Source organism: Oncorhynchus tshawytscha, linkage group LG31 (assembly GCF_018296145.1).
Source record: "Oncorhynchus tshawytscha isolate Ot180627B linkage group LG31, Otsh_v2.0, whole genome shotgun sequence".
NCBI classification, from domain to species: domain Eukaryota; kingdom Metazoa; phylum Chordata; class Actinopteri; order Salmoniformes; family Salmonidae; genus Oncorhynchus; species Oncorhynchus tshawytscha.
Genome location: NC_056459.1, coordinates 2,465,906 through 2,483,699, shown reverse-complemented (window position 1 = coordinate 2,483,699; position 17,794 = coordinate 2,465,906). Strand labels below are relative to the sequence as shown.

The 17,794-nt window shown below is 41.1% G+C and overlaps 1 protein-coding gene across 1 annotated transcript; it reads right to left on the bottom strand.

Moving 5' to 3' along the window:
• Positions 1-3,635: 3,635 nt before the first annotated feature.
• LOC121841499 (zinc finger protein 239-like) lies at positions 3,636-12,883 on the bottom strand. The gene is made up of 2 exons (XM_042310251.1): positions 12,299-12,883; positions 3,636-4,464 (listed from the first exon to the last, which is right to left on the bottom strand). The coding sequence occupies exons 1-2, from the start codon at positions 12,603-12,605 to the stop codon at positions 3,692-3,694; spliced, it is 1,080 nt and encodes a 359-aa protein (XP_042166185.1). The 5' UTR covers positions 12,606-12,883; the 3' UTR covers positions 3,636-3,691.
• Positions 12,884-17,794: the final 4,911 nt, after the last annotated feature.

Genomic DNA, 17,794 nt, shown 5'->3' with positions numbered 1-17,794 from the left:
GGGGGCTGAATAATTTTGCAAGCCCAATTCTTCAGTTTTTGATTTGTTAAAAAAGTTTTAAATATCCAATAAATGTCGTTCCACTTCATGATTGTGTCCCACTTGCTGTTGATTCTTCACAAAAAATACAGTTTTATATCTTTATGTTTGAAGCCTGAAATGTGGCAAAAGGTCGCAAAGTTCAAGGGGGCCAAATACTTTCGCAAGGCACTGTATATACCCCAATCTGGGTGGAGTCTCGTCCTTCTCTCTAGACATGACATCTTTGTTGCTAGGCAGGAAGTTAAGTGACGCGGGCGATAAACTGTTCCTTCTCCCTTCATGTGACCTCGGCTCCCTTCCTCACTAATCCACATCTCTCCACCAACATGTGACCTGACCTCGGCTCCCTTCCTCACTAATCCACATCTCTCCACCAGCATGTGACCTGACCTCGGCTCCCTTCCTCACTAATCCACATCTCTCCACCAGCATGTGACCTGACCTCGGCTCCCTTCCTCACTAATCCACATCTCTCCACCAGCATGTGATCGTCCTCCCTTCACTTAACTGAACCCACCATATATACATTCCTCATAACCATTAACTTCTGTTGTAGAAACCAGACTATGGCACCCCTTATGTCTCTCGTAAAACGGATGATTAACAATATTTAAAGTTTAAAAATCTGAACCCATCAGTGGGTTATAAAAAACAAAAAACACAAATTCTCAGTCAAAAAAGCAAGTGAGAACAGTGGAAGGTTTTCTCCCCTGTGTGTTATAGTACAGTTATGTATTATATAGACAGGTTAAATCATAAACAGTGGAAGGTTTTCTCCCCTGTGTGTGTTATAGTACAGTTATGTATTATATAGACAGGTTAAATCATAAACAGTGGAAGGTTTTCCACCAGCAGTTATGTATTATATAAATCATAAACAGTGAAGGTTTTCTCCCCCAGTTATGTATTATATAGACAGGTTAAATCATAAACAGTGGAAGGTTTTCTCCCCTGTGTGTGTTATAGTACAGTTATGTATTATATAGACAGGTTAAATCATAAACAGTGGAAGGTTTTCTCCCCTGTGTGTTATAGTACAGTTATGTATTATATAGACAGGTTAAATCATAAACAGTGGAAGGTTTTCTCCCTGTGTGTTATAGTACAGTTATGTATTATATAGACAGGTTAAATCATAAACAGTGGAAGGTTTTCTCCCTGTGTGTTATAGTACAGTTATGTATTATATAGACAGGTTAAATCATAAACAGTGGAAGGTTTTCTCCCCTGTGTGTGTTATAGAAGTTATGTATTATATAGACAGGTTAAATCATAAACCTCCCTGTGTGTGTTATAGTACCAGGTTAAATCATAAACAGTGGAAGGTTTTCTCCCTGTGTGTTATAGTACAGTTATGTATTATATAGACAGGTTAAATCATAAACAGTGGAAGGTTTTCTCCCCTGTGTGTGTTAAACCATAGTACAGTTATGTATTATATAGACAGGTTAAATCATAAACAGTGGAAGGTTTTCTGATTTATAATACAGTTATGTATTATATAGACAAAATCATAAACAGTGGAAGGTTTTCTCCCCTGTGTGTGTTATAGTACAGTTATGTATTATATAGACAGGTTAAATCATAAACAGTGGAAGGTTTCTCCCTGTGTGTGTTATAGTACAGTTATGTATTATATAGACAGGTTAAATCATAAACAGTGGAAGGTTTTTCCCCTACAGTTATGTATTATATAGACAGGTTAAATCATAAACAGTGGAAGGTGTGTGTTATAGTACAGTTATGTATTATATAGACAGGTTAAATCATAAACAGTGGAAGGTTTTCCCCCTGTGTGTTATAGTACAGTTATGTATTATATAGACAGGTTAAATCATAAACAGTGGAAGGTTTTCTCCCCTGTGTGTGTTATAGTACAGTTATGTATTATATAGACAGGTTAAATCATAAACAGTGGAAGGTTTTCTTGTGTGTGTTATAGTACAGTTATGTATTATATAGACAGGTTAAATCATAAACAGTGGAAGGTTTTCTCCCCTGTGTGGTTATAGTACAGTTATGTATTATATAGACAGGTTAAATCATAAACAGTGGAAGGTTTTCTCCCTGTGTGTTATAGTACAGTTATGTATTATATAGACAGGTTAAATCATAAACAGTGGAAGGTTTTCTCCCTGTGTGTTATAGTACAGTTATGTATTATATAGACAGGTTAAATCATAAACAGTGGAAGGTTTTTCTCCTGTGTGTGTTATAGTACAGTTATGTATTATATAGACAGGTTAAATCATAAACAGTGGAAGGTTTTCTCCCTGTGTGTGTTATAGTACAGTTATGTATTATATAGACAGGTTAAATCATAAACAGTGGAAGGTTTTCTCCCTGTGTGTGTTATAGTACAGTTATGTATTATATAGACAGGTTAAATCATAAACAGTGGAAGGTTTTCTCCCTGTGTGTGTTATAGTACAGTTATGTATTATATAGACAGGTTAAATCATAAACAGTGGAAGGTTTTCTCCCGTGTACAGTTATGTATTATATAGACAGGTTAAATGTGTGTGTTATAGTACAGTTATGTATTATATACAGGTTACATCATAAACAATATGATTTAATGTGGTATGAAACAAAAACACTAAACCTCAGTTAATGAGGCTGCGAATTTTCGCAGCTTTTTGTTAAAAATCGCGCAACATTTCAGCGCCCTGCTACTCATGTCAGGAATATAGTATATGCATATGATTAGTATGTGTGGATAGAAAACACTCAGACGTTTCTAAAACTGGTTAAATCACGGCTGTGACTATAACAGAACGTGCGTTTCATCGAAAAGTGCAGGAAAATCTGATCACTGAAAATGGGAAAATATATCCATGCGCCACTTCAACCCATTGTTAAAAGTGACCCACATTAAATGGGGCCGAGGTTGCAATACCTACAGCTTCCACACGATGTCAACAGTCTTGTCATTTGTCTCGGATTTGTTTCTTGGTCAAACCGAAACAAGGCAGCCGATTTATTCCGGTCTCCGACAGGATGTTTTGGCTGAGAAATATCCGGACATGATTTCAAGACGTGGAGCTATAGAATATACATCGCCCGTGATCATTTTGATAGATTATTAACGTTTACTAATACCTAAAGTTGCATTACAAAAGTATTTCGAAGTGTTTTGTGAAAGTTTATCGTCGACTTTTTTAATTTTTAAAAATGACGTTGCGTTATCAAACTCAGTTTTTTCCTTGATTACACAGTCTTCTTAGATCGATATCTAGGCTATGTATGGACCGATTTAATCGAAAAAAAGACCCAAATAAATGTTTATGGGACATCTAGGAGTGCCAAGAAAGAAGCTCGTCAAAGGTAATGAATGTTTTATATTTTATTTCTGCGTTTTGGGTAGCGCCGGCTACCGCAAAATCTGTCGTGTTAGGTGACGTTGCAGTATTTTGGGGATACATGCTATCAGATAATAGCTTCTCATGCTTTCGCCGAAAAGCATTTTACAAATCTGACTTGGTGGATAGATTCACAACGAGTGTAGCTTTAATTCACTACCTTGAATGTGTATTTTAATGAAAGTTTAATGAAATTATGAGTTTTATCAAAAACTATAGGTGGTGCTCTGAAATCCGCTGAGTGATGTTCCTGCATGGGAACAGTATTCTGCGTCATCCTTAAGAAGTTAAAAGCACAAGTCAGAACACAGCCTCTCTATTCTCTCATGTGATTTCAGGTCCTCTGACTGGGAAAATGTCTTTCCACACTGAGAGCAGTGGTATGTCTTCTCCTCCTGTGTATGTATTCTTTCATGCTTATTCAGATGTCTTAACCGGGTAAAACTCTTTTCACACAGGGAGCAGTGGTACGTCTTATCCCCTCCTGTGTGTGTCCTCTCATGCCTATTCAGGGCCCCTAACTTGATAAAACTCTTTCCGCACAGGGAGCATTGGTAAGGTTTTTCTTGTCTGTGTCTCCTCTCGTGGTCTTTAAGGCTCCCTGAATGGCTAAAACTCTTTCCACACTGGGAGCATTGGTAGGGCTTTTCTCCTGTGTGTGTTCTTTTATGCTGTTTTAGGTTCCCTAGCTTGCTAAAACTATTTCCACACTGGGAACATTGGTAGGGCTTTTCTCCCGTGTGTGTCCTCTCATGCGCCTTCAGGTCACCTAACTTCCTAAAACTCTTTTCACAGTGGGAGCAGTGGTAAGGCTTCTCTCCAGAGTGTATTCTCTTATGACCCCATAGGCTTCCTGCCCAGGTAAAAGTCATTCCACATTGAGAACAGCGATAAGGCTTCTCTCCAGAGTGTTTTTTCTTATGCTGCTTCAGGGCCTTTAACCAGGGAAAACTCTTTCCACAGTGGGAGCACTGATGTCGTCTCGTTGGTTTGGGTGTCGCCGGGTCTGGTTTCCCTGAAGGACTCTTTCCGCTGTCATCATGAGAGTTTGGTCTCTCTCCTGCCAAAGACAAACAGATTTAGTTTAACAGAGACCTGAATGAAACCTCCACATAATACAACTGTCTTCCTATGAGGTTAAATCTGGACTAGATCACTCAACAAAGGAGCATGTTAACCAGCAGCATACCACTGCTGATTTGCCTCTGAAGCTAAGCAGGGTTGGTCCTGCTCGGTACCTGGATGGGAGATCAGGTGCTGCTGGAAGTGGTGTTGGAGGGCCAGTAGGAGGCAGTCTTTCCTCTGGTCTAAAAAATATCCCAATTCCCCAGGGCAGTGATTGGGGACAGTCTTTTGGATGGGATGTCCTGACTCTCTGTGGTCACTAAAGATCCCATTGCACTTATCTTAAGAGTAGAGTAGTTAACCCCGGTGTCCTGGCTAAATTCCCAGCCTGGCCTTCATACCATCATGGCCAACCTAATCATCCCCAACTTCCAATTGGCTCATTCATCTCCTCCCCCCTGTAACTATTCCCTAGGTCGTTGCTGTAAATGAGTAAATGTGTTCTCAGTAAACATACCTGATAAAATAAAGGATACAAATAAATCACAGTGGCATATCCGCCACACTGATCCTCAACACAGGGGCCCCTCAGGAGTGCGTGCTCAGTCCCCTCCTGTACTCCATGTTCACTCATGACTGCACGGCCAGGCACGACTCCAACACCATCATTAAGTTTGCCGATGACACAACAATGGTAGGCCTGATCACTGACAATGATGAGACAGACTATAGGGAGGAGATCAGAGACCTGGCCGTGTGGTGCCAGAACAACAACCTCTCCCTCAATGTGATCAAGACAAAGGAGATGATTGTGGACTACAGGAAAAAGAGGACCGAGCACTTTTAGGCCAACACTGTAAGTATCTGGATGTACATATAAACAATGGAAGGATATGGGGAGTTGCAGAGGCTATATTAAGGTCTCAGAGCAGAGGCTATATTAAGGTCTCAGAGCAGAGGCTATATTAAGATCTCAGAGCAGAGGCTATATTAAGGTCTCAGAGCAGAGGCTATATTAAGATCTCAGAGCAGAGGCTATATTAAGATCTCAGAGCAGAGGCTATATTAAGATCTCAGAGCAGAGGCTATATTAAGATCTCAGAGCAGAGGCTATATTAAGATCTCAGAGCAGAGGCTATATTAAGATCTCAGAGCAGAGGCTATATTAAGATCTCAGAGCAGAGGCTATATTAAGATCTCAGAGCAGAGGTTATATTAAGGTCTCAGAGCAGAGGCTATATTAAGATCTCAGAGCAGAGGTTACTCTCAAAGTACTTAAGAAATCCCTGCTTGACAAGAGAAGCCACGGATGGGATATTTGAGCTTCTCAAGTTTAAGATATAAGACATAACATCACTGACCCAGTGAACATGCGAAGGCTGGGTACCTGACTTCCACTTAAAAATAATAATACGCTTGGAGGGATGAGAAGGCTATGGCCTCTGATTGGGTGTTACAGAGAGGGAGCCCTTCGGGTGCTACCAAGAAAATAGCAACAGAGGTATCTGGGGAAATTTCCTTAGTGCATGTATATGAGACAGTCTCAAAGAACAAGGGGCAGAATGAACTAGTGTCGGGCATGACCAGTAGAGGAACAGAATGAACTAGTGTCAGACATGACCAGTAGAGGAACAGAATGAACTAGTGTCAGACATGACCAGTAGAGGAACAGAATGAACTAGTGTCAGACATGACCAGTAGAGGAACAGAATGGAACTATTGTCAGACATGACCAGTAGAGGAACAGAATGAACTAGTGTCAGACATGACCAGTAGAGGAACAGAATGAACTAGTGTCAGACATGACCAGTAGAGGAACAGAATGAACTAGTGTCAGACATGACCAGTGTCTAATGCAGAATACTTTAAACTGCAGTAACCTGTGTCTAATGCTGAATACTTTAAACTGCAGTAACCTGTGTCTAATGCAGAATACTTTAAACTGCAGTAACCTGTCTAATGCAGAATACTTTAAACTGCAGTAACCAGTGTCTAATGCAGAACACTTTAAACTGCAGTAACCTGACTAATGTAGAATACTACTGCAGAATACTTTAAACTGTAATAACCTGTCTAATGCTGAATACTTTAAACTGCAGTAACCTGTGTCTAATGCTGAATACTTTAAACTGCAGTAACCTGTCTAATGCAGAATACTTTAAACTGCAGTAACCTGTCTAATGCAGAATTTAAATACTTTAAAATGTAATAACCTGTCTAATGTAGAATACTACTGCAGAATACTTTAAACTGCAGTAACCTGTCTAATGTAGAATAATTTAAACTGCAGTAACCTGTGTCTAATGCTGTGTAGGGGCGGCAGTGTCGCCTAGTGGTTAGAGCATTGGACTAGTAACCGAAAGGTTGCAAGTTCGAATCCCGAGCTGACAAGGTACAAAATCTGTCGTTCTGCCCTTGAACAGGCAGTTAACCCACTGTTCCTAGGCCGTCATTGAAAATAAGAATTTGTTCTTAACTGACTTGCCTCGTTAAATAAAGGTTAAAAAAACTAAATTAAAATGTAAAAAAAAAAAAAAAACTTTAAACTGCAGTAATCCGTGTCTAATGCAAAATACTACTGCAGAATACTTTAAACTGTAGTAACCTGTGTCTAATGGAGAATACTACTGTAGAATACTTTAAACTGCAGTAACCCGTGTCTAATGCAAAATACTACTGCAGAATACTTTAAACTGCAGTAACCCGTGTCTAATGCAAAATACTACTGCAGAATACTTTAAACTGCAGTAACCCGTGTCTACTGCAGATTGAGGATGATGTGTATTCAGGATGCCAGGTGATATCGGAAATCTCGCTTCCAAACTCTCCCTCCCTCCCTCCCTCCCTCCCTCCCTGAACGCTTTCCATTGGTCAGAAGTGGGGGGCATGCAATATTCAGAATAATGTCATACAGCATAGAAATGTGTCCCTGTACATAGGGATCCAGGTTCAGACATTCATCAAGCCAGCTGGTGGGTGGGAGAGATGGGAAAGAGGGGAATATCTTTCTTGTAAAGTTAGGAATCTGCAGGTACCTGAAGATGTTTGTCTGGGGTTTACTGTGAATCTGCAGGTACCTGAAGATGTGGTTTTGGGTTTACTGTGAATCTGTTGGTACCTGAAGATGTTTGTCTGGGGTTTACTGTGAATCTGCAGGTACCTGAAGAAGTGTATTTGTGGTTTACTGTGAATCTGTTGGTACCTGAAGAAGTGTGTCTGTGGTTTACTGTGAATCTGTTGGTACCTGAAGATGTGTGTCTGGGGTTTACTGTGAATCTGCAGGTACCTGAAGATGTTTGTCTGGGGTTTACTGTGAATCTGTTGCTACCTGAAGATGTGGTTTTGGATTTACTGTGAATCTGTTGGTACCTGAAGATGTGGGTTTTGGGTTTACTGTGAATCTGTTGGTACCTGAAGCACATGTGTCTGTGGTTTTACTGTTTACTGCAGGTACCTGAAATCTGTAACCTGTGGTAAAATTTGATTTGAAGTGTGTCTGTGGTTTACTGTGAATCTGTTGGTACCTGAAGAAGTGTATCTGTGGTTTACTGTGAATCTCTAACTAGATGTTCAAAGGAGTCTTTTCACAATAGGGTTGATTGAGTGGTATTGTTTACTTAATGGTAGTGGCACAGACTAAGGAGACCAGGGATGGTAGGGGCAGACTAAGGAGACCAGGGATGGTAGTGGCACAGACTAAGGAGACCAGGGATGGTAGTGGCACAGACTAAGGAGACCAGGGATGGTAGTGGCACAGACTAAGGAGACCAGGGAAGTGCACAGACTAAGGAGACCAGGGATGGTAGTGGCACAGACTAAGGAGACCAGGGATGGTAGTGGCACAGACTAAGGAGACCAGGGATGGTAGTGGCACAGACTAAGGAGACCAGGGATGGTAGTGGCACAGACTAAGGAGACCAGGGATTAGTGGCACAGACTAAGGAGACCAGGGATGGTAGTGGCACAGACTAAGGAGACCAGGGATGGTAGTGGCACAGACTAAGGAGACCAGGGATGGTAGTGGCACAGACTAAGGAGACCAGGGATGTAGTGGCACAGACTAAGGAGACCAGGGATGGTAGTGGCGCAGACTTGACCAGGGATGCTAGGGGCACAGACTAAGGAGACCAGGGATGGTAGTGGCACAGACTAATATCCAGGGATGGTAGGGGTACAGACTAAGGAGACCAGGGATGGTATGGCACAGACTAAGGAGACCAGGGATGGTAGTGGCACAGACTAAGAGACCAGGGATGGTAGTGGCACAGTAAGGAGACCAGGGATGGTAGTGGCACAGACTAAGGAGACCAGGGATGGTAGGGCACAGACTAAGGAGACCAGGGATGGTAGTGGCACAGACTAAGGAGACCAGGGATGGTAGTGGCACAGACTAAGGAGACCAGGGATGGTAGTGGCACAGACTAAGGAGACCAGGGATGGTAGTGGCACAGACTAAGGAGACCAGGGATGGTAGTGGCACAGACTGAAGGAGACCAGGGATGGTAGTGGCACAGACTAAGGTAGACCAGGGATTAGTACAGACTAAGGAGACCAGGGATGGTAGTGGCACAGACTAAGGAGACCAGGGATGGTAGTGGCACAGACTAAGGAGACCAGGGATGGTAGTGGCACAGACTAAGGAGACCAGGGATGGTAGTGGCACAGACTAAGGAGACCAGGGATGGTAGGGGCACAGACTAAGGAGACCAGGGATGGTAGTGGCAGACTAAGGAGACCAGGGATGGTAGTGGCACAGACTAAGGAGACCAGGGATGGTAGGGGCACAGACTAAGGAGACCAGGGATGGTAGTGGCACAGACTAAGGAGACCAGGGATGGTAGTGGCACAGACTAAGGAGACCAGGGATGGTAGTGGCACAGACTAAGGAGACCAGGGATGGTAGTGGCACAGACTAAGGAGACCAGGGATGGTAGTGGCACAGACTAAGGAGACCAGGGATGGTAGGGGCACAGACTAAGGAGACCAGGGATGGTAGTGGCAGACTAAGGAGACCAGGGATGGTAGGGGCACAGACTAAGGAGACCAGGGATGGTAGGGGCACAGACTAAGGAGACCAGGGATGGTAGGGGCACAGACTAAGGAGACCAGGGATGGTAGTGGCACAGACTAAGGAGACATGGGATGGTAGTGGCACAGACTAAGGAGACCAGGGATGGTAGGGGCACAGACTAAGGAGACATGGGATGGTAGTTGCACACTAAGGAGACCAGGGATGGTAATGGCAGACTAAGGAGACCAGGGATGGTAGGGGCACAGACTAAGGAGACCAGGGATGGTAGTGGCAGACTAAGGAGACCAGGGATAGTAATGGCAGACTAAGGAGACCAGGGATGGTAGGGGCACAGACTAAGGAGACCAGGGATGATGTTTGACATGAGTTCTTTTCCATAAAGGAACACACCGGTCCTTCCTCCTCTATGAGCGTTCCTAGGCCGTCATTGTCTGAAATACATATATATTTTTTTAAATGTAAAAACCCAAATTCTTGTGAATATTAGTAGTACAGTAGTAATGGAGGACGAGGCTCTCTCCTTTCTGTAGTACAGTAGTAATGGAGGACGAGGGTCTCTCCTTTCTGTAGTACAGTAGTAATGGAGGACGAGGGTCTCTCCTTTCTGTAGTACAGTAGTAATGGAGGACGAGGGTCTCTCCTTTCTGTAGTACAGTAGTAATGGAGGACGAGGGTCTCTCTCTTTCTAGTAGTACAGTAGTAATGGAGGACGAGGGTCTCTCCTTTCTGTAGTACAGTAGTAATGGAGGACGAGGGTCTCTCCTTTCTGTCTCTCCAAAAACGCTTTACGCAACCGTGGGACCTTTTGATTCCAAATTTAAGTAGATAAGATAGTGGCTGTCTATTAAAAATATATATACTGGTTGTTGGATTCCTCATGTCCACTCAAAAGGTAGGAAGAAGAAGTGTTTGGTCCTAATTGGATGTTGGACACTATATTTATTGATATATGTGAGTTCTATAAATCAAAAAGGGCCAATCAACTAGCTTCATTTCCTCAGAGATCAAATTACATTTCAAGTTGCTGAAATGACATGGAATGCCTCAGCTGTTTCTCCTAAATCTGTAGCAGCAGCTGGAATTTCCAGAGTTTTCCATCCCTGTGATTGGGTAACTCCTACTCCTATAGGTTAGTAAAGAGGTCAGGTAATATGGGAGTTGGATTGTGCCTAAGAGCAGCCCTTAGCTGTGGTATATTGGTCATATACCACAACCCCCCGAGGTGCCTTATTGCTGTTATAAACTGGTTATCAACGTAATTAAAGCAGTAAAAATAAATGTTTTGTCATACCTGTGGTATACGGGCTTCATTGCTTAAATAAACTAAATATACTCCACTACGTATTTATCTAGACAGATAACAGTTTAATGTGGCTCTATACTCCCCTACGTATTTATCTAGACAGGGAAGATAACAGTTTTTGGCTCTATACTCCCCTGATTTATCTAGACAGGGAAGATAACAGTTTAATGTGAATCTATACTCCACTATGTATGTATCTAGACAGGGAAGATAACAGTTTAATGTGGCTCTGTACTCCCCTACGTATTTATCTAGACAGGGAAGATAACAGTTTAATGTGGCTCTGTGTTCCACTACGTATTTATCTAGACAGGGAAGATAACAGTTTAATGTGGCTCTGTGTTCCCCTACGTATTTATCTAGACAGGGAAGATAACAGTTTAATGTGGCTCTGTGTTCCCCTACGTATTTATCTAGACAGGGAAGATAACAGTTTAATGTGGCTCTATACTCCAGCATGTTAGATTGGAGATCAAATGTTTCGTATGAGACAGTACAGAACGTCACCTTTTATCTGAGGGTTTATTATTATTATTTATATATTATTATTATTATTATTATTTATATATTATTATTATTTATATATTATTATTATTATTATTTATATATTATTATTTATATATTATTATTATTTATATTATTATTATTTATTAATTATTATTATTTATATATTATTATTATTATTATTATTTATATTATTGTTATTATTATTTATATATTATTATTATTATTTATATATTTTTTTTCCCATTTAGAAATAACATCACTTCATTTAGAAATAAAATATAAATATAAAATATAATAGGTATATTCATACATATCAGTTTTACCATTTAGAAATAAAATATCTTGTCCCCCCATTTGAATGCCTCATAAGTATTTGGCCAAAATTAATTTATATGTGTATTGAAGTATTTGGTCCCATATTCCTAGAACACAATGACTACATCAAGCTTGTGACTCAGCAAACTTGTTGGATACATTTGCAGTTTGTTTTGGTTGTGTTTCAGATGATGTTGTACCCAATAGAAATGAACAGTAAATAATTTATCGTATCATACGAGTCACACAAGAATATAATATGTTTCTGAACACTTGTATATTAATATGGATGCTAACATGATTAGGGATAATCATCAAAGAATCATGAATAATAAAACATGAGAAAGGTAGAGCCATAAATACCATACTCCTTATTGGTACTTAAACGTTTTATATCTCCACGGTCCTAATAAACAGATAGGGGAGAGTAGCTGAGGGTTTGAACAAATGGAACAACTCTCATTCATAGACAGAGCTGTGGATGCAAGGACCCACCATGAGATCAAAATTATTGTTTTACCACGTTTTAAGTCAAATACAGTGTTTGTTTTCAAGCTTATATTTGGGGTTCTGGTGAGGTGCATATTTCAGTGCAATGTCCATTTGGCTTTAAAATCACACATTAGTTCAACAACTGCAGAATTTCTGGCCGTGTTTTAAGACAGTACTCACTGGTGTTAATCAGATCTTCAGTCTCCTCTTCATCTCTCCAAGCGTCTTCCTCCTCTTTTATTGAGATAGCCTCCTCTTCCACTCCAAAAGGTTCTTCCTCTTCTTTCAATGTGATACTGATAGCCTCCTCTTCCTCCTCTTTCATTCTGAAAGCTTCTTCCTCTCCTTTTACTGAAACATCCTCCCCCTCATGGTCCTCTTCCTTCTCCTCTTTCACGACAATGTTCAGCCACAGACCCTCTTTCTCCGTCCAGCAGACCTCCTCCTCCTCTTCTTTATCAGCAGGAGAGTAGCTTGCAGAGCTCATGGTGGGCTAGCTAGCTAGCATTGACGATTAGCTTAGGTTAAGTATAATCAACACATTTGTAAATTGAACAAGTACGTTACGTTTAAGTTAAATAGTAGATCGGTGTGTTAAAAACACCGAGATCAATTTACACAAAAAAATGGTCTAAAGCGCTTTAATGTTTTCGTTTGTATGTTGGCTACCAGGCTAAAGAGGTGGTTGAATGAGTCAGTATCCGTGTTGGTGAAACAGCTTCCGGTGTCGTGTTGGTCCACTAGATATGACGTCACCATCTGAAGGTCGCATATCGCCGTCAGCTGACTGAAATGGGTAACGCAGTTTAGAAAAATATTCACTACATTGTTTATTTATTTAAAGATGAGCAAATATGTTTTATCTGACTTCTTACAGCCAAAACATTCGTCTATGCAGATCTATAGCTACATGTGAATATGTACATTATGAATATATACTGGTAGAATAGTTTAATGCAGACCTGTAGCTACATATGAATATGTACGTTATGAATAGATACTGGTAGAATAGTTCCGTGTAGCTCAGTTGATAAAGCATGGCGCACGCAACGCCAGGGTCGTTGGTTTGATATGAGTCTGCTTAATGAATAAAATGTTCATAAATGAATACCTAGTTAGGGATTTAACTCCAATCTTGACAATATAATGTCAATTGTTATGTTATGGCTGCTTTGCTTGATGTATTGTTGTCTCGACCTTCTTCCTCTTTGTGCTGTTGTCTGTGCCCAATAATGTTTGTACAATGCCTTGTGCTGCTGTCATGTTGTTGTCATGTGTTGCTGCCATGCCATGTTGTCGTCTTAGGTCTCTCTTTATGTAGTGTCGTGTTGTAGGATTGTGTTGTCTCTCTTGTCGTGATGTGTTTGGTACCTATATATTTTGATGTCCTGCATTTTGCCTTTTGGTAGGCCGTCATTGTAAATAAGAATTTGTTCTTAACTGACTTGCCTAGTTAAATAAAATTATACTACTTCACATCAGCAATATTTTGTCATTCAGTCAAACACACAGATAATTGTTTATTCATTTATGAAGAACATCTGCAAAATGGAGAGTTGAAAATAAAGAGACGGGAGGGTCACAAAAGTGAAGTTTGGGAAAGATTTGCTGAAGTGCTGAAAGAGCAAGATGATAACTATGTGAGGCACGATACAACTTTGTTCCCATTGGAAACAACGCCAATGACACATCTGGGGTTAGTTATCAATACGCTGCATTCATAACCAAGTGGGAATTTACCACATACGACTGGGAAAAAAATCCACATGAACGGCCATTCAACTGGTATTTACTACTTCACAATTGGAAAATCCCGACCTCCCACTTGGTTACGAACACAGCATTATTGGTTGCCACACCTCAGTCCACCTCATTCACCTGAAAAGGGTTGGGGCTAGCTCTTTAAATGCCCCCACCTGCAGTCTTTGGGCGCGTTTCTCTGCTCAGACGTTGCTGACACCTGACTGAGTTTACAATGCTTGGACAGGTATTTGCACATGTTATGGCAATGGGCTCGTTCGAGCGGATCACTTTTGTCAAGTCACCACCTTTTCAAATTGTGATGCATTATGGGGATAAAAAGTGTCCATCACCTTGCGCCTAAATGTCGACTACATGAACTACATCAAACAACCATTTAATCAAAGATCATAAAGTCAATTGCAGACAGTCGACTGCAGACAATTCCTCATCCCCAGCTGTAACTTACAGCCATTGGCTGCATTGTGGAAGGTTCTATTGGGTCAACCAATCATCAGGGTTTCTGTTTCACCAAACACGAACAGGACCAATCATTTGGAGCGGCAGCGTAGCCTAGTGGTTAGAGTGTTGGATTAGTAACCAAACACTTCAACAGGAACCAACTTTGCGAAACAATGGATAGTTACAAATGAATGTGATATTTGAGGATCTTTTTACTAATTAAAATGTAGACATATATTTATAGTTTCTGACTGTGTGAAAATGAAGACGTTTATTTCGACATTGTTTCAACATACTATTTGAAATATACAGTGAATTCGGAAAGTATTCAGACCCCTTCCCCTTTTCCAACATTTGATGTGTGATGACATAATACCCCATAATGACACAATACCCCATAATGACACAATACCCCATAATGACACAATACCCCATAACGACACAATACCCCATAATGACACAATACCCCATAATGACACAATACCCCATAATGACACAATACCCCATAATGACACAATACCCCATAATGACACAATACCCCATAATGACACAATACCCCATAACGACACAATACCCAGTAATGACACAATACCCCATAACGACACAATACCCCGTAATGACACAATACCCCATAATGACACAATACCCCATAATGACACAATACCCCATAACGACACAATACCCCATAACGACACAATACCCCATAATGACACAATACCCCGTAATGACACAATACCCCATAATGATACAATACCCCATAATGACACAATACCCCATAATGACACAATACCCATAATGACACAATACCCCATAATGACACAATACCCCGGTAACGACACAATACCCCATAACGACACAATACCCCATAATGACACAATACCCCATAACGACACAATACCCCATAACGACACAATACCCCATAACGACACAATACCCAGTAATGACACAATACCCCATAACGACATAATACCCCATAATGACACAATACCCCATAACGACACAATACCCCATAATGACACAATACCCCATAACGACACAATACCCCATAACGACACAATACCCCATAATGACACAATACCCCATAACGACACAATACCCCATAATGACACAATAGTGACGACACAATACCCAGTAATGACACAATACCCCAGTAATGACACAATACCCCATAATGACACAATACCCCATAACGACACAATACCCCATAATGACACAATACCCCATAACGACACAATACCCCGTGACGACACAATACCCCATGACGACACAATACCCCATAACGACACAATACCCAGTAACGACACAATACCCCATAATGACACAATACCCCATAATGACACAATACCCCATAATGACACAATACCCCATAACGACACAATAATAATGACACAATACCCCATAACGACACAATACCCCATAATGACACAATACCCCGTAACGACACAATACCCCATAATGACACAATACCCGGTAACGACACAATACCCCGTGACGACACAATACCCCATAACGACACAATACCCATAACGACACAATACCCGGTAATGACACAATACCCGGTAACGACACAATAATGTAACGACACACAATACCCCATAATGACACAATACCCCATAACGACACAATACCCCATAATGACACAATACCCCATAATGACACAATACCCGGTAACGACACAATACCCGGTAACGACACAATACCCCATAATGACACAATACCCCATAACGACACAATACCCGGTAACGACACAATACCCGTAACGACACAATACCCGGTAACGACACAATACCCGGTAACGACACAATACCCGGTAACGACACAATACCCGGTAACGACACAATACCCGGTAACGACACAATACCCGGTAACGACACAATACCCCATAACGACACAATACCCAGTAACGACACAATACCCAGTAACGACACAATACCCAGTAATGACACAATACCCGGTAACGACACAATACCCAGTAATGACACAATACCCGTAATGACACAATACCCCAGTAACGACACAATACCCCAGTAATGACACAATACCCAGTAACGACACAATACCCCAGTAACGACACAATACCCAGTAACGACACAATACCCAGTAACGACACAATACCCCATAATGACACAATACCCCAGTAATGACACAATACCCAGTAACGACACAATACCCATAAGTACCCCAGTAACGACACAATACCCCATAATGACACAATACCCCATAATGACACAATACCCCATAATGACACAATGACACCCAGTAATGACACAATACCCCATAATGACACAATACCCCATAATGACACAATACCCCATGACGACACAATACCCCATAATGACACAATACCCCATGACGACACAATACCCATAATGACACAATACCCCATGATGACACAATACCCCATAACGACCAATACCCCATGACGACACAATACCCCATAACGACACAATACCCCATAATGACACAATACCCATGACCCAATACCCCAATGACACAATACCCCATAATGACACAATACCCCATAATGACACAATACCCAGTAATGACACAATACCCCGTAATGACACAATACCCAGTAATGACACAATACCCCATAATGACACAATACCCCGTGATGACACAATACCCCATGACGACACAATACCCCATAATGACACAATACCCCATAACGACACAATAATACCCCATAACGACACAATACCCCATAATGACACAATAATGACACAATACCCCATGACGACACAATACCCCATAACGACACAATACCCCATGACGACACAATACCCCATAACGACACAATACCCCATGACGACACCCCATGACGACACAATACCCCATAATGACACAATACCCCATAACGACACAATACCCCATAACGACACAATACCCCATAACGACACAATACCCCATAATGACACAATACCCCATGACGACACAATACCCCGTGATGACACAATACCCCATAATGACACAATACCCCATAATGACACAATACCCCATAACGACACAATACCCCATAATGACACAATACCCCATGACGACACAATACCCCGTGATGACACAATACCCCATAATGACACAATACCCCATAATGACACAATACCCCATAACGACACAATACCCCATAATGACACAATACCCCATAATGACACAATACCCGCCCCCCAACCCCTCTTTTACGCTGCTGCTACTCTCTGTTTATCATATATGCATAGTCCCTTTAACTATACATTGATGTACATACTACCTCAATTAGCCCGACTAACCAGTGCCTGTATGTAGCCTCGCCACTTATTTTTTACTGTTGTTTTTATTTCTTTACTTATCTATTGTTCACCTAATACCTATTTTTTACTTAAAAATCACACTGTTGGTTAGGGCCTGTAAGTAAGCATTTCACTGTAAGGTCTACTACACCTGTTGTATTAACTCCCGTGACAAATAAACTTTGATTTGTTCTGGATCATACAAGAC

What these genes read in the sequence shown, in the direction of transcription:
- LOC121841499 (XM_042310251.1), bottom strand. Translation starts at nt 12,605, where the DNA reads ATGAGCTCTGCAAGCTACTCTCCTGCTGATAAAGAAGAGGAGGAGGAG. An exon ending in TGAAGATCTGATTAACACCA is followed by an intron (nt 4,465 to 12,298) that starts GTGAGTACTGTC and finishes TGTCTTTGGCAG; the next exon opens with GAGAGAGACCAAACTCTCAT.